Source organism: Salmo salar, chromosome ssa14, assembly GCF_905237065.1.
Source record: "Salmo salar chromosome ssa14, Ssal_v3.1, whole genome shotgun sequence".
Taxonomy (NCBI): Eukaryota; Metazoa; Chordata; class Actinopteri; order Salmoniformes; family Salmonidae; genus Salmo; species Salmo salar.
Genome location: NC_059455.1, coordinates 35,771,599 through 35,796,309, shown reverse-complemented (window position 1 = coordinate 35,796,309; position 24,711 = coordinate 35,771,599). Strand labels below are relative to the sequence as shown.

The 24,711-nt window shown below is 43.4% G+C and overlaps 1 protein-coding gene across 1 annotated transcript; it reads left to right on the top strand.

The window, feature by feature from the left end:
- The first annotated feature begins 19,422 nt into the window (after positions 1-19,422).
- On the top strand, positions 19,423-23,242 carry LOC106569490 (SH2 domain-containing protein 1A). The gene is made up of 4 exons (XM_014140883.2): positions 19,423-19,840; positions 20,599-20,659; positions 22,470-22,614; positions 22,700-23,242. Exons 1-4 carry the CDS (start codon positions 19,635-19,637, stop codon positions 22,720-22,722), a joined length of 435 nt encoding a protein of 144 aa, XP_013996358.1. The 5' UTR covers positions 19,423-19,634; the 3' UTR covers positions 22,723-23,242.
- Positions 23,243-24,711: the final 1,469 nt, after the last annotated feature.

The following is a 24,711-nucleotide window of genomic DNA, read 5'->3' as shown; positions in this document are numbered from 1 at the left end:
AATAGGTTTATTTACTCATATCTGCTGTCCTGCGCCTGACTCCTATACACCAGCTACAGACAGACTTCCTTACAGAATCACTCACCTGAAAGAATGGAGTCAGCAGGAGCAGACGCCCTCCCTTCAGAGATAGAGGAGCACGTCCAGCAGCACGCGACCATATTGCAACATCTGGGCACCGCCTTGGATCGCGTGCTGCAGAAGATGGATCGTTGGGAGAGAGGAGGAGGTCGTGCAGCGCCTCCAACGGCCACACTACAGCAGGTCCCACCGTCCACTCCTCCTTCACCCAGTCCCTTCATCCGGCTCGCGCTCCCGAGGGAGTATGATGGGACGGCTGCCGGATGCCAGAGGTTCCTACTCCAGCTTGAGCTCTACCTGGCGACCGTCCACCCGGCTCCTTCGGGATGTGAGAGCGTGTCCGCCCCCATCTCCTGCCTCTCAGGCAAAGCCCTGGAGTGGGCCAACGCCGTATGGAGTGAGGGAGATGAGGCATTGGACCATTACGCAGAGTTCACCTGCCGCTTTCGGGCAGTTTTCGACCACCCGCCTGAGGGTCAAGTGCCGGGTGAACGAAGGTTCCACCTAAGGCAGGGGACGAGGAGCATGCAGGATTTTGCATTGGACTTCCGGACCCTGGCTGCCAGCGCGGGATGGAATGACAGGGCCCTGATCGATCACTACCGGTGCAGTCTGTTGGCCTGCCGAGACACCACTCTCACATTGGACCAGCTGGTGGACATGTCCATCTGGCTGGACAACCTGCTGTCTGCCCGCGGACGTCCGGATCGGGACCTGTCAGTTCCATCCCCCAGCACCTCCGCTCCGACGCCCATGGAGCTGGGAGGTGCTGCACTTAGGGCGACCGGAGGAAGGGCCATTCCCTGCACCATCTGTGGCCGCAGAGGGCACACTGCTGGTCGGTGCTGGGGGGGTTCCTCAGGGAGTCGAGGCAGCAGGCAGGGCACTATCGTGTCACCGCAGGTGAGTCGGCACCAGGCTCTCCCAGAGCCCCCTGGTTGCTCACATGTATGTGTTTATTTCATTTCCTGAGTTTTCCCCGCATTCGCAGCAGAAGGTGCTCGGAGATTCAGGCGCAGCTGGGAATTTTATTGACCGTTCATTTGCCCATAGTTTAGGGATCCCCCTTGTTCCTGTGGATATGCCCTTCCCTGTGCATAGTTGACCATTAGGGTCAGAGCTGATTAGGGAGGTCAACGCTCCACTAGACATGGTTACGCAGGAGGGTCATAAGGAGAGAATCACTCTTCCTTATTGATTCTCCTGCGTTTCCCGTGGTGCTGGGCCTACCCTGGTTGGCCTGTCATGACCCCACTATTTTGTGGCAACAGAGGGCTCTCAAGGGGTGGTCACGAGAGTGCTCAGGGAGGTGTGTGGGGGTTTCCATTGCTGCAACTACGGTGGAAAGTCCAGACCAGGTCTCCACCATACGCATCCCCTCAGAATAAGCCGATTTGGCTCTCGTCTTCTGTAAGAAGAGGACGACTAAATTACCACCTCATCGACGGGGGGATTGTGTGATAAATCTCCTGGTAGACGCAGCACTTCCCAAGAGTCATGTGTATCCTCTGTCACCGGAGGAGACGGTGGCTATGGAAACATATGTCTCCGAATCCCTGGGGCAGGGATACATTCGGCCCTCCACTTCATCTGCCTCCTCGAGTTTCTTTTTTGTGAAGAAGAAGGATGGGGGTCTGCACCCATGTATTGACTATCGAGGTATCAATCAGATCACTGTGAGGTACAGCTACCCGCTCTTCTCATCGCCAGTGCGATCGATTCAATGCACGGGGCGCACTTCTTCACAAAATTGGATCTCAGGAGCGCTTACAACCTGATGTGTATGCGGGAGGGGGACGAGTGGAAGACGGCATTTAGTACCACCTCTGGGCACTATGAGTACCTCGTCATGCCGTACAGGTTGATGAATGCTCCATCAGTCTTCTAGGCCTTTGTTGATGAGATTTTCCGGGAGGGTGTAGTGGTGTATATTGACGACATTCTGATATACTCCGCTGCATGCGCCGAGCATGTGTCCCTGGTGCGCAGGGTGCTTGGTCGACTGTTGGAGCATGACCTGTACGTCAAGGCTGAGAAATGTCTGTTCTTCCAACAGTCTGTCTCCTTCCTAGGGTACCGCATTTACACTTCCGGGGTGGAGATGGAGAGTGACCGCATTTCAGCCGTGCGTAATTGGCCGACTCCCACCACGGTAAAGGAAGTGCAGCGGTTTCTTGGGTTTGCCAACTACTACCGGAGGTTTATCCGGGGTTTTGGTCAGGTAGCAGCTCCCGTTACCTCACTGCTGAAGGGGGGACCGGTGCGGCTGCAGTGGTCGGCTGAGGCGGACAGGGCTTTTGGTCACCTGAAGGCTCTGTTTACCTCGGCTCCCGTGTTGGCTCATCCAGATCCCTCTTTGGCATTCATAGTGGAGGTGGACGCGTCCGAGGCTGGGATAGGAGACGTGCTCTCTCAGCGCTCGGGCACACCACCAAAGCTCCGCCCCTGAGCTTTCTTTTCGAAGAAGCTCAGACCGGTGGAGCAAAACTATGATGTGGGGGACCGGGAGCTTTTGGCTGTTGTCAATGCTCTGAAGGCGTGGAGACATTGGCTTGAGGGGGCTAAACACCCTTTTCTCATCTCGACGGACCACCGCAATCTGGAGTACATCCGGGCGGCGAGGAGACTGAACCCTCGCCAGGCAAGGTGGGCCGTGTTCTTTACCCGTTTTGTTTTCACTCTGTCCTACAGACCAGGTTGCCAGAATGCTAAGGCAGACGCACTGTCCTGGATAAATGACACAGAGGAGCGGTCCATGGATCACACTCCTATACTTCCGGCCTCTTGCCTGGTGGCACCGGTGGTGTGGAAGTTGGATGCGGACATAGAGCGGGCATTACGCACAGAGCCCACTCCCCCCAAGTGTCCAGCTGGGCGCCTGTACGTTCCGTCTGCTGTCTGCGACCGTTTGATCTATTGGGCCCACACGTCACCCTCCTCTGGTCACCCTGGCATTGGTCGGACGGTGCGTTGCCTTAGTGGGAAGTACTGGGGGTCCACCTTGGCCAAGGACGTGAGGGTTTATGTTTCCTCCTGCGCCCAGTGCAAGGCTCCCAGGCACCTGCCCAGAGGGAAGTTACAACCCCTACCCATTCCACAACGGCCGTGGTCGCACCTGTCGGTGGACTTCCTGACAGATCTTCCTCCATCACAGGGCAACACCACGATCCTGGTCATTGTGGATCGGTTTTCTAAGTCCTGCCGTCTCCTCCCTTTGCCCAGTCTCCCTACGGTCCTACAGACTGCGGAGGCCCTGTTCACTCATGTCTTCCGGCACTACGGGGTGCCTAAGGATATAGTCTCTGGTCGGGGTCCCCAGTTCACGTCCAGGGTCTGGAGAGCGTTCATGGAACGTCTGGGGGTCTCGGTCAGCCACACCTCAGGTTTTCACCCCGAGAGTAACGGGCAGGTGGAGAGAGTAAATCAGGATGTGAGTAGGTTTCTGCGGGACCGGCCAGGGGAGTGGGCGGTGTTCATCCCCTGGGCAGAGATGGCCCAAAACTCACTCTGCCACTCCTCTACTAACCTCTCTCCTTTCCAGTGCATACTGGGGTATCAGCCAGTTCTGGCACCGTGGCATCAGAGCCAGATCGAAGCTCCTGCGGTGGACAAATGGATTAAGCGCTCGGAGGAGACCTGGGACACCGCCCATGTGCACCTGCAATGGGCCATGAGGCGGCAGAAGGCCAGCGCCAACCGTCACCGCAGCGAGGCCCCTGTGTTCGCACCGGGTCTGGCACTCGACCTGAAACCTGCCCCTCCGCCTGCTCTGCCGGAAGTTGGGTCCGCAGTTTGTGGGGCCATTCAAAGTCCTGAGGAGACTGAACGAGGTATGCTACAGGTTACAGCTTCCCCCAGATTACCGTATTAATCCCTCGTTCCATGTGTCTCTCCTCAGCCCGGTGGTGGCTGGTCCACTCCAGGAGTGTGAGGTGCGGGAGGTTCCTCCGCCCCCTCTGGACATCGAGGGGGCCCCGGCGTATGCTGTTTGAGCAATCCTGGACTCGAGGCGTTGGGCAAAGGGCCTTCAGTACCTCATGGAGTGGGAGGGGTACAGTCCAGAGGAGAGATGCTGGGTGCCGGTGGAGGACGTCTTGGACCCTTCGTTGCTGCGAGAGTTCCACCTTCTCCATCCGGATCGCCCTGCGCCTTGTCCTCCGGGTCGTCCCCGAGGTCGGTGTCGGCGCGCTGCTGGAGCCACGCGTCAAGGGGAGGGTACTGTCACGACTTCCGCCAAAGTCGGTCCCTCTCTTTGTTCGGGCGGCGTTCGGCGGTCGATGTCACCGGCCTTCTAGCCATCGCCGATCCACTTTTAATTTTCCATTTGTTTTGTCTTTGTCTTACACACCTGGTTTCAATTCCCCAATTACCTGTTCATTATTTAACCCTCAGTTCCCCCATGTTTGTTTGTGAGTGATTGTTTCTATGTAGGAAGGTCCGTTATTGTGGGCTCTGTTTTTGTATTGCATTTATTATATGTTGAGTAAAATAAGTTTATTTACTCATATCTGCTATCCTGCGCCTGACTCCTATACACCAGCTACACACAGACTTCCTTACACAAACACAAACACAAACACACACTCACAATACAGTGTTGTGAACCCTCCACAGACTCCAGCAGAGGTACCTCAGTGAGGAACGTTCTAGATGAGTGATTTGTGAAGAGAGGTCTGGAGAAACCTGGGTTTGAGGACAGCACTTCTGGGACCAAAGTCACCTTCTCCACCCCTCTACTCTGCTCCTATACAGGTAGGCCTCTGAAACTCACATACACACACAAACGCACACACACAGTCAGGTTATTTTCTGATTGGCTGTTCTCTCTGTCTCTGCAAAGATTGGCAGGCCAGCCAGGAGAAAGCTCAGAAGAGATTGGTCGAAGAATTGCAGAGGCGGGTCAAATACCTGTTTGACGGAAGCACCAACTGAGAGCCCAAAGACCAATTATAAAGATAGTTTACTTACACTTGGCTCCAGCATGGAACGACAACATGTCCTCCGTTTCCCAGCCTGGATATCTCTCCTCCGAGTTTCCCCTCATTCTTCTCCTCTCTGGGTTTCATCGGGCCTGTGGTGTTGGTGGTAGATGTCTGTCTGTATTAGTATGGCTATAGAACTATGTAATTCACTCTTTGCATGCACTGTTTTTACCTCAGGGTTTGGTCCTGATATTAAATGATCTTACTTTTAGCAGCTCTTTGCTGTTTAATTTTACTCTATGAAGGATTTGCAGAGTCTAACATAACAAATGCACTTTTACATTTTAGCCATTTAGTCATCGTACTGGTCCCCCTGTGGGACCTCAAACTCACCCCAGGTGTCCTCTTTTTCAAACATGTAATAATGACCAAAGTACTTAAACCTCTTACATCTAGACGTTCCGCTAGCGGAACACCTGCTCCAATATCCAATGATAGGCGTGGCGCGAAATACAAACTCCTCGAAAATCCGAAAACTTCCATTTTTCAAACATATGACTATTTAACACCATTTTTAAAGACAAGACTCTCCTTTATCTAACCACACTGTCCGATTTCAAAAAGGCTTTACAGCGAAAGCAAAACATTAGATTATGTCAGCAGAGTACCCAGCCAGAAATAATCACACACCCATTTTTCAAGCTAGCATATAATGTCACAAAAACCAAAACCACAGCTAAATGCAGCACTAACCTTTGATGATCTTCATCAGATGACACTCCTAGGACATTATGTTATACAATACATGCTGTTTTGTTCAATCAAGTTCATATTTATATCAAAAACCAGCTTTTTACATTAGCATGTGACGTTCAGAACTAGCATTCCCACCGAACACTTCCGGTGAATTTACTAAATTACTCACAATAAACGTTCACAAAAAACATAACAATTATTTTAAGAATTATAGATACAGAACTCCTTTATGCAATCGCGGTGTCCGATTTTAAAATAGCTTTCCGGTGAAAGCACATTTTGCAATATTCTGAGTAGATAGCCCGGCCATCATGGCTAGCTATTTTGACACCCACCAAGTTTGGTACTCACCAAACTCAGATTTACTATAATAAAAATTGGATTACCTTAGCTGTTCTTCGTCAGAATGCACTCCCAGGACTTCTACTTCAATAACAAATGTTGGTTTGGTTCCAAATAATCCATAGTTATATCCAAATAGCTGCGTTTTGTTGTGCGTTCAAGACACTATCTGAAGGGTAAAGAAGGGTGACGCACCCGGCACGTTTCGTGACAAGAAAATTAAAAATATTTCATTACCGTACTTCGAAGCATGTCAAACGCTGTTTAAAATCAATTTTTATGCGATTTTTCTCGTAAAAAGCGATAATATTCCGACCGGGAGTCGTTGTTTTCGTTCAAAGACTGAAAATAAAAACATGGAGTTGTCTCGTGCACGTGCGCGCCAGTCTCATTGTTCTCAGATCGACCACTTACCAAATGCGCTACTGTTTTTCAGCCATGGCCTGCAAAGTCATCATTCAACGTTCTGGCGCCTTCTGAGAGCCTATGGGAGCGTTAGAAAATGTCACGTTACTGCAGAGATCCCCTGTTTTGGATAGAGATGATCAAGAAGGCCAAGAAATAGTCAGAGAGGGCGCTTCCTGTTTGGAATCTTCTTAGGTTTTGGCCTGCCAAATGAGTTCTGTTATACTCACAGACACCATTCAAACAGTTTTAGAAACTTTGGAGTGTTTTCTATCCAAAGCAAACAATTATATACATATTCTAGTTTCTGTGCAGGAGTAATAATCAGATTAAATCGGGTACGTTTTTTATCAGGCAGTGAAAATACTGCCCCCTATCCATAACAAGTTAATCTCTAAATAAGAAGGCTTCTCTCTGATCATGAAAATACCCTCCACTACCTTGAATGAAGTAGAGTACATGTCTATCTTATCTGTCTCTGAAGTGTCTTACTGGTGTAACCATGGGGATCGCTGGTATAACCATGGGATAATAAGGATCACTGGTATAACCATGGGGTAATGAGGATCACTGGTGTAACCATGGGGTAATGGGGAACACTGGTGTAACCATGGGGTAATGAGGATCACTGGTGTAACCATGGGGTAATGAGGATCACTGGTGTAACCATGGGGTAATGAGGATCACTGGTGTAACCATGGGGTAATGAGGATCACTGGTGTAACCATGGGGTAATGGGGAACACTGGTGTAACCATGGGGTAATGAGGATCACTGGTGTAACCATGGGGTAATGGGGATCACTGGTGTAACCATGGGGTAATGGAGATCACTGGTGTAACCATAGGGGTAATGGGGAACACTGGTGTAACCATGGGGGTAATGGGGATCACTGGTGTAACCATGGGGTAATGGAGATCACTGGTGTAACCATAGGGGTAATGGGATCACTGGTATAACCATGGGGTAATGGAGATCACTGGTGTAACCATGGGGTAATGGGGATCACTGGTGTAACCATGGGGTAACGAGGATCACTGGTGTAAACCATGCTGTCACTGGGGTAACCATACCGTCACTGGTGTAAGTCTATGATCACTGCTCTTAGTCTTTTGTATGGTTGGCTAAGAGTGTGAGTAATGTTGGGAGAATAGTATGGAATCCTGGCGTGGGTTGGTTGGTTCATTCTACACCAGCATGTTGAAAGGTTTCTTTTAGCCCAAATATAAGTACTCTGTCGTTGGTCTCAACATCTTGTGAAGAGTTTGTCTGATTCCCTGTCAATAAACATTTTCAATCATGGCATAAATCACCTTATCCTCATTACTTTTATATTGCTCTTCTTCCATTCTTTCCCGCTTAACTAAAGGTCACCTAGATCAGTTAAATAATTTTTTACTCTGTATTCTCTTATTGGAGTTTAAACTAGAGACAGTCATGATAGTGGATGTTAACTTCGGTTTGAGCTGAAACTGATCTAATACTTTATCCAGTAGGCACTAAAGCTCCTCTTAACCACACTACCACAGGACACATTTGTGTGTGTGTGTGTGTGTGTGTGTGTGTGTGTGTGTGTGTGTGTGTGTGTGTGTGTGTGTGTGTGTGTGTGTGTGTGCGCAATTAATGAAGATACAGAGCCAGAAACAACTTTCACATACATTGCATGGCCAGACAGACAGTATCTCAGTACCACATCCTGAAATAAAAACTTTAACTCTTTGCAGCAAGAGTTGTTTCTGTTTCTCTCTTGTAGCTCTGGTACCTGCACATTGGTGCTTGATTAGCCTCCTGGTTAGTAGGCCAATGGAGTCTGGAGTCGGGCTACAATTCCGCCATGCTGATATTTATTGGAGTTTCTGCACCAGCGCCTTTTGATGTGATTGACTATGAATGTGTAATTACACATACCACATGAAGGCAGTCATGCCAGAGCTGGTGCACGGTACACTCTGATCTGGTTTTGTTGACATGTTGTTCAGGCTGAGAGTCTTCTTCCCATGAGATGCAGGCAGCTAAGACAATGAGGAAGTTATTTTACGGCTGATTTATGGTCAGATTTGCCAAATGAAGGGCGGGGGAGAGCTTTGTATGCATATTTGTGTGTGGAGTAAAGGTGGTCTATAGTTTTTTTTCCTCTGGTTGCACATGCTGGTAGAAATTAGGTAAAACGGATTTAAGTTTGCCTGCATTAACCTCTTACATCTATATGTTCCGCTAGCGGAACACCGCTCCAATATCCAATAATAGGGCGTGGCGCGAATTACAAACTCCTCAAAAATCCCAAAACTTCAATTTTTCAAACATATGACTATTTTACCTCTTTATCGAAAACAGAGGATCTCTGCTGTAACGTGACATTTTCTAAGACTCCCATAGGCTCTCAGAAGGCGCCAGAACGTTGAATGATGATTCTGCAGTCCCAGGCTGAAAAACAGTAGTGCATAGTGGTCGATCTGAGAACAATGAGACAGGGGCGCTCGTGCACGTGAAGAGTCCATTTTACATTTTCAGTCTTTGAACGAAAACAACGTCGCCCGGTCGGAATATTATCGCTATTTTACAAGAAAAATCGCATAAAAATTGATTTTAAACAGCGTTTGACATGCTTCGAAGTACGGTAATGGAATATTTTGAAATTTTTTGTCACGATATGCGCCGGCGCGTCACCCTTCGGATAGTGTCTTGAACGCAAGAACAAACGCAGCTATTTGGATATAACTATGGATTATTTTGAACCAAAACAACATTTGTGGATGAAGTAGAAGTCCTGGGAGTGCATTCTGATGAAGAACAGCAAAGGTAATCAAATTTTTCTTATAGTAAATCTGAGTTTGGTGAGTGCCAAACTTGGTGGGTGTCAAATTAGCTAGCCCGTGATGGCGAGCTATCTACTCAGAATATTGCAAAATGTGCTTTTGCCGAAAAGCTATTTTAAAATCTGACACCGCGATTGCATAAAGGAGTTCTGTATCTATAATTCTTAAAATAATTGTTATGTTTTCTGTGAACGTTTATCGTGAGTAATTTAGTAAATTCACCGGAAGTTTTCGGTATGTTTGCTAGTTCTGAACGTCACATGCTAATGTAAAAAGCTGGTTTTTGATATAAATATGAACTTGATTGAACAAAACAGCATGTATTGTATAACATAATGTCCTAGGAGTGTCATCTGATGAAGATCATCAAAGGTTAGTGCTGCATTTAGCTGTGGTTTTGTTTTTTGTGACATTATATGCTAGCTTGAAAAATGGGTGTGTGATTATTTCTGGCTGGGTACTCTCCTGACATAATCTAATGTTTTGCTTTCGTTGTAAAGCCTTTTTGAAATCGGACAATGTGGTTAGATAAAGGAGCGTCTTGTCTTTAAAATGGTGTAAAATAGTCATATGTTTGAGAAATTGAAGTAATAGCATTTTGAAGGTATTTGAATATCGCGCCACTCGATTCCACTGGCTGTTGAGTAGGTGGGACGATTTCGTCCCACATACCCTAGAGAGGTTAACTAGAAAGTCGGGCACCACGAAAGAGTGTTTATAGAGCTGTTATCTTCCGAATAAACTCTGAAAGACCTAGTAATATTTTACATCAATAGCAGTGAATATTAGTCGTCACCTTATTTCAGTCTCATCTGAAAGTTGTAAATTCTTGGTTATCTTCACGAACCCTGGCTAACAAGTTGAATCAGCAATACAAAATTGGGTTTAATTAGTTATTTCCTAAATACCTAACTAATCACACAGAGTTACATATACACAGAATGCAAATTATCTCCTGGTGGACGGAACCTATATGATGGCTTGTTACACAAAGAGAGGGAGTTGGGCTTGAATGAAAGAGCGGGAAGGCTGAGGAACAAAGGGAGAAGCTAAGCTTTCGTAAATACAGTATCTTATGCATTCTAAATTACCACCCATTTGGAAAAAGAAAATGCAATAAATATTTACTCTGAGCTGCGCTTCGGTAGGTTGGTCGTAGATGCTGGCCGGGTTGGCCAACAGATCTTCCTGTCCTCGGAAGAATGTCTCTGGTGGTAAATTGGATACGTGGTGGTATCTTTGTCTGTCATCTTTTTCGCCAGAACCGCTGGACTGATTGGAACCAAATTTTGTATATATTTTAGGACTCTAGCTCAAACATGTTATTACATGTAGAGTCTTGACAGTGTCATTACATGTAGAGTCTTGACAGTGTCATTACATGTAGAGTCTTGGCAGTGTCATTACATGTTGAGTCTTGGCAGTGTCATTACATGTTGAGTCTTGGCAGTGTCATTACATGTTGAGTCTTGGCAGTGTCATTACATGTTGAGTCTTGGCAGTGTCATTACATGTTGAGTCTTGGCAGTGTCATTACATGTTGAGTCTTGGCAGTGTCATTACATGTTGAGTCTTGGCAGTGTCATTACATATTGAGTCTTAACAGTGTCATTACATGTTGAGACTTAACAGTGTCATTACATGTTGAGTCTTAACAGTGTCATTACATGTTGAGTCTTAACAGTGTCATTACATGTTGAGTCTTGGCAGTGTCATTACATGTTGAGTCTTGGCAGTGTCATTACATGTTGAGTCTTGGCAGTGTCATTACATGTTGAGTCTTGGCAGTGTCATTACATGTTGAGTCTTGGCAGTGTCATTACATGTTGAGTCTTAACAGCGTCATTACATGTTGAGTCTTAACAGCGTCATTACATGTTGAGTCTTAACCTCCCTGGGCAAGGTAGGACGCTTGCGCCCCACCTAGTCAACAGCCAGTGGAATCGCATCGAGCGAAATACAAATACCTCATAAATGCTCTAACTTCAATTTCTCAAACATGACTATTTTACACCATTTTATAGATACACCTCTCCTGAATCGAACCACGTTGTCCGATTTCAAAAAGGCTTTACAGCAAAAGCAAAACATTAAATTATGTTAGGAGAGTACCCAGCCCAAAAAAATCACACTGCCATTTTCAAAGCAAGTAGCATGCATCACAAATACCCCAAAACACAGCTAAATGCAGCACTAACCTTTGACAATCTTCATCAGATGACACTCCTAGGACATCATGTTACACAATACATGCATTTTTTGTTCGATAAAGTTCATATTTATATATAAAAACAGCATTTTACATCGGCGCGTGATGTTCAGAAAATATTTTCCCTCAAATGCTTCCGGTGAATCAGCGCTACAATTTACAAAATTACTATGCGAAAACATTGTTCAAATGTAATATTGTCATTCAAAGAATTATAGATTAACATCTCGTGAATGCAACCACATTGCCAGATTTAAAAATAACTTTACTGGGAAATCACACTTTGCAATAAACGAGGTGGTATGCTCAGAAAAATAGGCTAGGCGATACAGGTTAGCACCATCTTGGAACCATCTAAAATCAAATATACTATTGTAAATATTCCCTTACCTTTGATTATCTTCATCAGAAGGCACTTCCAGGAATCCCAGGTCCACAACAAATGTAGTTTTCTTCGAAAAAGTTAATAATTTATGTCCCAATAGCTCCTTCTTGTTAGCGCGTTCCGAAGGCTACTCATAATGTACTGAAGCGCGCGAGATTTGTCGTCACGAATGTGCAAAAAATATATATTTACGTTCGTTCAAACATGTCAAACGTTGTATAACATAAATCTTTAGGGCTTTTTTCAACCAGAGCTTCAATAATATTCAAGGCGGGCGATTGCATTGTCTTAATAAACGTTTTGGAATGAGAGGGTACCCATGGGCGCCCGCATCATAGTAGTAATGGCCCTTCCCCTATGACCAACTTTCCAAGCCTCTCTTTCGGTCAGTTTCTACCATAGAAGACTCAAACCACTTTGTAAAGACTGTTGATATCTAGTGGAAGCCTTAGGAAGTGCTAAATGAATCCTAACTCACGTTGTGTTTCATAGGCAAAGTGTTGAAGGTGATTCCACAAATCAGATTTCCACTTCCTGCATGGAATCTTCTCAGGTTTTGGCCTGCCATATGAGTTCTGTTATACTCACAGACACCATTCAAACAGTTTTAGAAACGTTAGCGTGTTTTCTATCCAAATCTACTAATTATATGCATATTCTAGTTACTGGGCAGGAGTAGTAACCAGATTAAATCGGGTATGTTTTTTATCCAGACGTGCAAATACTGCCCCCTATCCCCAACAGGTTAAATTGCATTTAAATTGAATAACAATTCCATGTGAATCTGATAACTATAATGTGTAGACTTCCCCAGATACAGTTTATGTCATCCTGTCATCAGTCATAATGTCTTAGATGACAACTGAACAGACATCATATTCATTAACTTCTATAGGGTAGGGGGCAGTATTTTGACGTCTGGATGAAAGGCGTGCTGCCTGCCTGCTACTCAGGCTCAGAAGGTAGGATATGCATATTATTAGTAGATTTGGATAGAAAACACTCTGAAGTTTCTAAAACTGTTTGAATGATGTCTGTGAGTATAACAGAACGCATATGGCAGGCAAAAACCTGAGAAAAATCGGTTTGTAGTTTTTCAAGTGATTGCCTATACAGTATACAGTGACTTAGGGTTCATTTTGCACTTCCTACGGCTTCCACTAGATGTCAACAGTCTTTAGAATGTTGTTTCATGTTTCTACATGAAAACCAAAAACATTTGTCATAAGAAACTAGCTCCCTGGTATACAGAAAATACCCGAGCTCTGAAGCAAGCTTCCAGAAAATTGGAACGGAAATGACGCCACACCAAACTGGAAGTCTTCCGACTAGCTTGGAAAGACAGTACCGTGCAGTATCGAAGAGCCCTCACTGCTGCTCGACCATCCTATTTTTCCAACTTAATTGAGGAAAATAAGAACAACCCAAAATGTATTTTTGATACAGTCGCAAAGCTAACTAAAAGCAGCATTCCCCAAGAGACGATGGCTTTCACTTCAGCAGTGATAAATTCATGAACTTCTTTGAGGAACAGATCATGATCATAAGAAAGCAAATTACGGACTCCTCTTTAAATCTGCATATTCCTCCAAAGCTCAGTTGTCCTGAGTCTGCACAACTCTGCCAGGACCTAGGATCAAGGAAGACACTCAAGGGTTTTAGTACTATATCTCTTGACAAAATGATGAAAATAATCATGGCCTCTAAACCTTCAAGCTGCATACTGGATCCTACTGAAAGAGCTGCTTCCTGTGCTTGGCCCCCCTATCTTGAACATAATAAATGTCTCTCTATACACTGGAAGTGTACCAAACTCACTAAAAGTGGCAGTAATAAAGCCTCTCTTGAAAAAGCCAAACCTTGACCCACAACATTTTAAAAACTATCGGCCTATATCAAATCTCCCATTCCTCTCAAAGATTTTAGAAAAAAAAGCTGTTACGCAGCAACTCACTGCCTTCCTGAAGACAAACAATGCATACGAAACGCTTCAGTCTGGTTTTAGACCCCATCATTGCACTGAGACTGCACTTGTGAAGGTGGTAAATGACCTTTTAATGGCGTCAGACCGAGGCTCTGCATCTGTCCTCGTGCTCCTAGACCTTAGTGCTGCTTTTGATACCGTCGATCACCACATTCTTTTGGAGAGATTGGAAACCCAAATTGGTCAACACGGACAAGTTGTGGGCTGGTTTAGATCTTATCTGTCGGAAAGATATCAGTTTGTCTCTGTGGATGGTTTGTCCTCTGACAAATCAACTGTAAATTTCGGTGTTCCTCGAGGTTCCGTTTTAGGACCACTATTGTTTTCACTATATATTTTACCTCTTGGTGATGTCATTCGGAAACATAATGTTAACTTTCACTGCTATGCAGATGACACACAGCTGTACATTTTGATGAAACATGGTGAAGCCCCAAAACTGCCCTCGCTGGAAGCCTGTGTTTCAGACATAAGGAAGTGGATGGCTGCAAATGTTCTACTTTTAAAATCGGACAAAACAGAGATGCTTGTTCTAGGTCCCAAGAAACAAAGATTATATTTCCGGCTACTTGGATGAAGCACAAAATAAACTTCAGTTAGTGCTAAACACGGCTGCTAGAATCTTGACTAGAACCAAAAAATGTGATCATATTACTCCAATGCTAGCCTCTCTATACTGGCTTCCTGGTAAGGCAAGGGCTGATTTCAAGGTTTTACTGTTAACCTACAAAGCATTACATGGTCTTGCTCCTACCTATCTTTCCGATTTGGTCCTGCCGTACATACCTACACGTACCCTACAGTCACAAGACGCAGGTCTCCTGACTGTCCCTAGAATATCTAAGCAAACAGCTGGAGGCAGGGCTTTCTCCTATAGAGCTCCATTTTTATGGAATGGTCTGCCTACCCATGTGAGAGACGCAGACTCGGTCTCAACTTTTAAGTCTTTATTGAAGACTCATCTCTTCAGTAGGTCCTCTGATTTAGTGTAGTCGTGCCTAGGAGTGTGAAGGTGAACGGAAAGGCACTGGAGCAACAAACCGCCCTTGCTGTCTCTGCCTGGCCGGTTCCCCTCTCTCCACTGGGATTCTCTGCCTCTAACCCTATTACAGGGCCTGAGTCACTGGCTTACTGGTGCTCTTCCACGCCGTCCCTAGGAGAGCTGCGTCACTTGAGTGGGTTGAGTCCCTGACGTGATCTTCTTGTCTGGGTTGGCGCCCACCCTTGGGTTGTGCCGTGGCGGAGATCTTTGTGTGCTATACTTGGCCTTGTCTCAGGATGGTAAGTTGGTGGTTGAAGAATATCCCGCTAGTGGTGTGGGGGCTGTGCTTTGGCAAAGTGGGTGGGGTTATATCCTGCCTGTTTGGCCCGGTCCGGGGCTATCGTCGGATGGGGCCACAGTGTCTCCCGACCCCTCCTGTCTCAGCCTCCAGTATTTATGCTGCAGTAGTTTATGTGTCGGGGGCTAGGGTCAGTCTGTTATATCTGGAGTATTTCTCCTGTCTTATCCGGTGTCCTGTGTGAATTTAAGTATGCTCTCTCTAATTCTTTATTTCTCTCTCTAGGACCTGGGACCTGAGCCCTAGGACCATGCCTCAGGACTACCTGGCCTGATGACTCCTTGCTGTCCCCAGTCCACCTGGCCGTGCTGCTGCTCCAGTTTCAACTGTTCTGCCTGCGACTATGGAACCCTGACTTGTTCACCGGACGTGCTACCTGTCCCAGACCTGCTGTTTTCATCTCTCTAGAGACAGCAGGAGCGGTAGAGATACTCTGAATGATCGGCTATGAAAAGCCAACTGACATTTACTCCTGAGGTGCTGACCTGTTGCACCCTCGACAACCCCTGTGATTATTATTATTTGACCCTGCTGGTCATCTATGAACATTTCAACATCTTGGCCATGTTCTGTTATAATCTCCACCCGGCACAGCCAGAAGAGGACTGGCCACCCCTCATAGCCTGGTTCCTCTCTAGGTTTCTTCCTAGGTGCTGGCTTTTCTAGGGAGTTTTTCCTAGCCACCGTGCTTCTACACCTGCATTGCTTGCTGTTTGGGGTTTTAGGCTGGGTTTCTGTACAGCACTTTGAGATATCAGCTGATGTAAAAAGGGCTTTATCCTGTTAGGGCTAGGGGGCAGTATTGACACGGCTGGATAAAAAACATACCCGATTTAATCTGGTTACCACTCCTACCCAGTAACTAGAATATGCATATACTTATTACATATGGATAGAAAACACCCTAAATTTTCTAAAACTGTTTGAATGGTGTCTGTGAGTATAACAGAACTCAAATGGCAGGTCAAAACCTGAGAGATTCCTTTACAGGAAGTGGCCTGTCTGAATATTTCTTGAACTTCTTTTCCATCTCTATCATTTACTAAGGATCTCTGCTCTAACGTGACACTTCCCACGTTGTCCATAGGCGCTCAGAGCCCGGGAAAAAACAGAATGTCGTCATTCCAGCCCCAGGCTGAAACACATTATCGCCTTTCTCAAGTGGCCGATCAAGGGACACTGGGCTTATGCGCATGACCCGACCGCCCCCGCCTTTGGGATTTTTTCCTCTGTTTGCCGAAACGCAGATTCCCGGTTTTTATTATCGCTTTTTTATGAGAAAAATGGCATAAAAATTGATTTTAAACAGCGGTTGACATGCTTCGAAGTACGGTAATGGAATATTTCGAATTTTTTTGTCACGAATTGCGCCATGCTCGTCACCCTTATTTACCCTTTCGGATAGTGTCTTGAACGCACGAACAAAACGCCGCTGTTTGGATATAACTATGGATTATTTTGAACCAAACCAACATTTGTTATTGAAGTAGAAGTCCTGGGAGTGCATTCTGACGAAGACAGCAAAGGTAATAACATTTTTCTTATAGTAAATGTGACTTTTCTGAGTGCTAAACTTGCTGGGTGTCTAAATAGCTAGCCCTGTGATGCCGGGCTATCTACTGAGAATATTGCAAAATGTGCTTTACCCGAAAAGCTATTTTAAAATCGGACATATCGAGTGCATAGAGGAGTTCTGTATCTATAATTCTTAAAATAATTGTTAGGCTTTTTGTGAACGTTTATCGTGAGTAATTTAGTAAATTCACCGGCAGTGTTCGGTGGGAATGCTAGTCACATGCTAATGTAAAAAGCTGGTTTTTGATATAAATATGAACTTGATTGAACAAAACATGCATGTATTGTATAACATAATGTCCTAGGGTTGTCATCTGATGAAGATCATCAAAGGTTAGTGCTGCATTTAGCTGTGGTTTGGGTTTATGTGACATTATATGCTAGCTTGAAAAATGGGTGTCTGATTATTTCTGGCTGGGTACTCTGCTGACATAATCTAATGTTTTGCTTTCGTTGTAAAGCCTTTTTGAAATCGGACAGTGTGGTTAGATTAACGAGAGTCTTGTCTTTAAAATGGTGTAAAATAGTCATATGTTTGAAAAATTGAAGTTTTTGCATTTTTGAGGTTTTTGAATAACGCGCCACGGGATTACACTGGCTGTTACGTAGGTGGGACGATTTGGTGCCACCTATCCTAGAGAGGTTAAGTAAAATAAGATCATGAATCTTATATTGCTAAAAGGAAACTCCTCTCCGCTTATAAACAGCCAGTCAAGTGTGATTTGTGTAGCGGGCCTAGATGTGTCTACTACCAGACAGCCACTTTCAGGCTCTAAATACCTCTAAATTTGACACATCCCTAACCCCCAAACAGACGCTTGATCTGTGGTAGGCCTGTCTCTTTCGCATATCACCTGATGGACTGATGGCAGTGGATCTGTTTCTCATTCCAAAATCACCTATCTATCGCTCTTTGGTCGGTCGGCCGCTGCTCCCTCCCACGCATTGTGCACTAAGCAATTGGCTCCGCTGTCTGGCCCACCACGAAGCTGTGGTGTGTGTGTGTGTGTGTGTGTGTGTGTGTGTGTGTGTGTGTGTGTGTGTGTGTGTGTGTGTGTGTGTGTGTGTGTGTGTGTGTGTGTGTGTGTGTGTGTGTGTGTGTGTGTGTGTGTGTGTGTGCGTGCGTGCGTGTGTGTGATGGAAAAAAACTTAAATGAGTTTACTAAAAAAGCATAAACAAGAATTTGAAATAGCACACTGAAATAGTTTTATATAGAAGTTAAAATATAATTACTGCATATTTCAATTAGAATGTCAATGTGAATGTCCCTGCACAGAAGTTATGAACAAGGACATTGTTTTGTTTAGAATATATACAGTGCTGTGAAAAAGTATTTGCCCCCTTCCTGATTTCTTATTTTTTTGCACATTTGTCACACTTAAATGTTTCAGATCATCAAACAAATTGTAATATTACACAAGGATAACCCAAGTAAACACAAAATGCAGTTTTTAAGAGATGATTTTATTTATGAATGGAAAAAAGCTATCCGAAACTTCGAGGCCCTATGTGAAAAAGTTATTACCCCTCTTGTTAAATCATGAATTTACTGTGGTTAATCACATTTTTTGGAAAGCTTTTCTGCAGGTTTTCTCATGGTTTTATTTAAAGTCATGTTCGCAGAACATCAAGAAAACATTAGTAACGTTCAATGAACATTCAATGAATGTTATTGAAAAACACATACATTCCGTTCTCATCGTCAACAAAACTCTTTCTATCCTCTATTTTCTCTGATCTTAATGAGTGCCGGTTTCCTTTGAAATGGGTTCTATTTGAAGAGACTAAAGTGAACAGCTTAGTATTAGTAAAAAAACATGGCATGCTAGCTCCATCCTGGTGATGCAGTGGACTAATTCCATGGACAGAGAACAGAAGATCATAGGTTTGAATCTCACTGATGCTGTGCAAACATGAAAAATAAACATGTTTGCATGATTAATGCCTAAGCAAATTAATTTATATTTGTGCTTGGATGTCAGAACAGTTAACCTAAACTAGCTGTGTTATAAAAAGTATTATTGAAACATTCAGGGAACATTTTAAGGAACTTATTCAACCTCCAAATAACCTATAATTTCCCTTTCTCAGAAAGTTAATAAAACCTACCAGAAAAACTTTCAGGGAACCATAGTAAAACGTTCTCACTGCAACCTAAAAATTAATGTTCCCAGAACAGGTGAAATGTTTAACAATTTAAAAACGTTCAGTTTTACCAGTAAGGAAAAGTATGGCTTTGTTCCCAGAACCAATGCAAAACCAACAACTTAGTTCCCACAACTTCAAAGGAACCAAATGTGCTAGCTGGGATGCAGCCTGTCTCTTGCTCATAGTTTAATTTATTGATATTTTATTCAAACACCAAGTAGCCTATAGCCTATAATTATTGATTTGTCTAGCCTATATTTAATGCACAATTGAAACCTAAACCGTTTTGCTTGAATGAGATCTAAAACAATTTCATAAGGAAACACCACAAAGTGTCACATGCTCACATCTAATTAATTATAATTCTGTAGGCCTAATTTTCAATTTAGTACTTCTCACGTCATATCTCCACATAAGACAATGGACAAAAGATCAAGATAGAGAGAACCACATCACACACACTTCCGTCTGTCAGAGAATGTTGTTGTCTGTCTGAATCACACAGACAAAAGGCCCTTGTTTTGACTTGAAGCTGAGAAAAAAACTTTATGTGCCATTTTTTTTGCAGTTGACACGATTTAAAAAAAGGTGTGAAACACCAATACGCTGTCGGTTCCTGCCTCGCGCCCTTTCCCACAGTGTCTTTCTGCGCACTCTCTCATCAGGGCTCCATGGCACGCAAGGGTGACAGTGGTGCTCATCTCCAAAGTTTCACGTTCATGGAGCCGGAGAGTGAGAGCGCGCTGGTCCGGTCTATCTACTACGGTAAAATCGGTAAGGGGAAAACGGAAAGGTTGCTGGAGAGGCATGGTAGAGAGGGGAGCTTTCTCCTGCGGGACAGCGAGAGTCTGCAAGGAATCTATTGCCTCTGCGTGAGGTGAGTTGATAAACTCACTCTCTAGCCTATACTATTTTGTGGAGTGAGTTTTTGAAATAATTGTACCGATTTAAACTGCCAGAGGCCCATGTGATTTTTGATTCTGTTTTTATGTATGCTTTATGCAAGCTTTCTGTTCATGTTTATCATGAAATTGTAGATACTATAGAATAGGTTGTAGTCATTTATAACATGACAAAATTCACAATTTGGCCACTTTGAATTGTATTTTAATTGAGGTTCAGGCCTACAAATTATATGATTGATCAAAGACCGTTTTATTTAACGTCGTATTAAATATCCTATCATATGGATGTAGAAATGGAGTAGGCATAGGCTATTATACAAAGCTTTTAGAGCGCTCAAGCAAGCAAACACATTTTCTTAAATATAAATATTATATTTTCTGTATCTAAATTTTAGGCTGTCACTCGGCTACAAAGGTTTATTATTATTTCAGTTCAACTAGATTGTTTGTTAGGACCATTATCAATTGCCGTAGCATGAAAAAATAACAGTAAAATTTAAATGGTCTATTAATTTGCTGAAAAGTACCCATAGAAGTTTAGAGACAAAACAAGGTGTCTTGTACTGAGATGAGTAGAAATAAGTAAGTAGAACTAAGAGCACTTTCAGAATGAGTGGATCGTTTTTTCAATGTGTGTTTCAATGTCGCCAGTTTGTTTTACTTTTGGTTTATATTAACATAAGGTTGTGAAAATGATTCTGAGTGTAAATCCTTTCTCTCTCTGGTTCAGAAAGACACCGTATGTCCACACTTACAGAATCCACCACTCCTCTGAAGGATGGACACTTCAGGTGAGTTGCTCGGTATTATCGTGAGAACACAAGTGAATATGATTTCATTACACATGGAAAAAAAACTTGAAACTTGAACTATTACTGCTCACACACGCACAGACACACACGTTCACACAGGAGTGACTAATACCTCCCATGTTATGCCCACCCATGCAAGGCCTTGTAGTCATTGTAATGAGCTGTATAAATACAGTGCCTACCACTTGACTTATTCCACATTTGTTGTGCTACAGCCTGAATTCAAAATTGATTAAATAGATTATATTCATGACATAAAGTTTTAACGCTTTGTATTCAGGACATAAAGTTTATTTCTTTGCCACAATTTTTTAAGTTTTACTTTAGTGCCTTATTGCAAACAGGATGCATGTTTGGGAATATTTGTATTCTGCACAGGTGTCACGTCCTGACCAGTAATTTTTTATATTTTTTTGTTATTGTAGTTGGTCAGGACGTGGCAGGGCTGTTTTTGTTTAGTGTGTTTCGGGGTTTTTGGTTTTTTGGTTTATGTTCTATGTTTTCTATTTCTATGTGGGTTTTCTAGTTTTTCATTTTCTATGTTAGTTTTGGGACCGACCTCCAATTAGAAGCAGCTGGTTGTCGTTGCTTCTAATTGGAGGCCATATTTAATGGGTTTATTTTCTCTTGTGTTTGTTTCTATGTATAGCTGTGTAGCATTACAGGACTGTTTTCGTCATTGTTTGTTATTTTTGTTAAGTGTTCACGTTTATTAAAATAAAAGAAGATGAGCACTGCACCCACTGCGTTTTGGTCACATCATTACGACGATTGTGACAACAGGCTTCCTTCTTTTCACTGTCATTTAGGTGGAATAACTACAATGTTGTGGCTCCATCCTCAGCTTTCTCCTATCATAGCAATTAAAATCTGTAACTGTTTTAAAGTCACCATTGGCCTCATGGTGAATTCCCTGAGCGGTTTCCTTCCTCTCCGACAACTGAGTTAGGAAGGACGCCTGTATCTTTGTAATGACTGGGTGTATTGACACACCATCCATATCTACATGTACATACTACCTCAATCAGCCCGACTAACAGGTGCCTGTATGTAGCCTCACTACTGTTATATCCTCGCTACTGTATATAGCCTCGCTACTGTTATTTTTCACTGTCTTTTTACTGTTTTATTTCTTTACTTACCTATTGTTCACCTAATACCTTTTTTGCACTGTTGGTTAGAGCCTGTAAGTAAGCATTTCACTGTAAAGTCTACACCTGTTGTATTCGGCGCACGTGACAAATAAACTTTGATTTGAAGTGTAATAATAACTTCACCATGGTCAAAGATATTCATATTTTTTTTATTTTGACCCATCTACCAATAGGTGCCCTTCTTTATGAGGCATTTGAAAACCTCCCTGTTCTTTGTGGTTGTATCTGTATTTGAAGTTCACTTCTTGACTGAGGGACCTTGGAGATAATTGTATATGTGTGGTACAGAGATGAAGTAATTCATTCAAAAATCAAGCACTTTTATTGGACACAGAGTGAGTGCATGCAACTTATTATGTGACTGGTTAAGTACATTTTTAGTCCTTAACTTATTTAGGCTTGCCATAACAGAGGTTGAATACTTGACACAAAATCTAAATTTAATCCATTTTAAATTCAGGCTGTAACACAACAAAATGTGGAAAAAGTAAATGGGTGTGAATACTTTCTGAAGGCACTGTATGTGAGAATAATTGCACTTTATTAACAATCAATAAGTAGACAATGAAGTAGCAGCTTACAATACAACACAATACTGCTAACATAACAGAGTGTGTGTGTGTGTGTGTGTGTAGTTATCCCCTGGGCAGATGCTGCAGTGTTTCGGGACTCTGGAGAAGCTGATAGAGAGCTGCAGAGCGGGGGTCGGTGCTGACAGCATACCTCCGCTCACACACCCCCTGGACAAAACACAGCTGAGAGACGAGAGGCTGTGGAGCGGTAGGACATCAACACACACACACACACACACATCACTCACACAGTGCTTGTAATATAGTTGTAATGCTTTTATCTTTTTCAACAGAGACGGCCTATATGGAAATGTGAAGTGGGACGACTTGTACGTGTGTGTGTGTGTGTGTGTGTTTGTGCGCGCATGTGTGTTCAATTGAGCCTTTAGGAGACAATGCTTTTGTTGTTTACAAAAGTGCACCTGCTTATGTCTGTGGTTCCACAACTAGACATGTGGTTTCCCATGGAGGGATGCTTTGACGTGTGTGTGTGTGTGTGAGTTTGCATGTTTATATGCATAAATGTGGACCAGATCTGCCATAAGTGCACACAAGGACATTAAAACTGCCATGGTCTTTCTCTCTGTGTATAATGTACATTATATGACTCATGTTAAACGAATATGTCACTGATGAAGATTTTATGAGTGAAAAGGCTGTCATTGCAAATAAGAATGTGCTCTTCATTGACTTAGGGAACACTGTTAAAAAAAGGGGACAAATCCAAAACATTGGCTTAAATGCAAATATAGACATGATTTTTTGGGAGATTATTTCTTTATTGACTTGCCTGGTTAAATAAAGGTTAAATAAATACAAATATTTAAAAATGTCAATTTTTATTTGTTTTGGTATTAGAGGAATATTCCTTTCTTAATCCATTCCTTGTTTGTATTTGACTATACAAAATCATATACATATCACTGTATACAAGGATACACACGTACTCGCATACACATAAGTCAGCAGGTAGCCTAGTGGTTAAAAGTGTTGGGCCAGTAACTAAAAGGTGGCTGGTTCAAGCCGACTAGATGAAAAATCTGTCAATATGCCCTTGAGCAAGGCACTTAACCCCAATTGCTCCAGTAAATTACTATGGATTAGATTTACTAAAATGTAAATACAGCAGTGTAATTTGCTGTAGTTATTTTGTCTACAAGGTGGAGTCACTGTCATTTTGGGATTTGACCCCGACTAGTTTGAATTTGCCCCAAGACACTGATCAGATCTGAGTTAGGTCTTTGCATTGTTGGTAAATGGTAAAGCTAATGGATGGGGGAGGGTAAACTGATCCTAGATCTGTGCTTATGGGCAACTTCTACCAGTAACATAGCTGACCTGCTGTCACAGTCATAACCCCTGACCTTTACAATCATGTAATTGCCAAAGCAGGTCACAACCAAACAACCCTTACAGGTCCACATTTCAACTGTTAAGGGGGTCTATAAAATATTTAATCTTTCCCCTCACCTGTCACTTTTTTCCCACATCATTTGTTGTAGGCTAATGTTCACATCATTTGCCATGTGGTTATTATGACAGCCACTGGGGGACCAGACAGCTGTATACTAAGGCATTTGTGAAAATTATATAGAAATCTAGAGTGGGAATGCAGCTGTGAGTTTGGACAATTAAGAGACACTGCAGGAAATAAAACAGAATAAAAACAACATGTCTTGTGCAGGACTGGAGTCTACACAGACCGGTGTGCTATAGCCAATCAGAGCTACAGTAGGCCTTTATACAAACAAGCCATTGCCACACAGGCCTGCCATCTTTCACTTTGAACCTTACTGTGTGATTACAGGCAGTTGCAACAGCACAACTTTAGATCATTAGAACGCATTCGCCAAAAGCCACAAAATACACCTGAATGGCCACTGACAAACGATATGAGGGGAAAACGTCAGTCACTCACCCACTACTCCAATGGCATGACATGACATCCTCCTAGCAGCTAGCTAGCTATCTAGCTAATGTTAGGCTCCATGTTTTTAGCTTACTACATAAATATATACACTAGCCTATTAGCCACGTTATGACTGACTTGTGATCATTGACCTTCTAGTTTGATTGTATCGTCATTCCCAGCATTAGTTACATTCATCTGTTTTTGTCCAGAATATTGAGTCATTGAAACTGAAAAAGTGCATCCCGAATGGAAGCAGCAAACAATGTACCAGGGCAGCTGTGATTTACTACCTAATAGCAATATTTTTGGGACAACCAAGAAATGTATTGGTGAATTATATTACCGTAAATTCTGGACTATAAGCCGCAACTTTTTTTCCCAGCTTTGAACCTC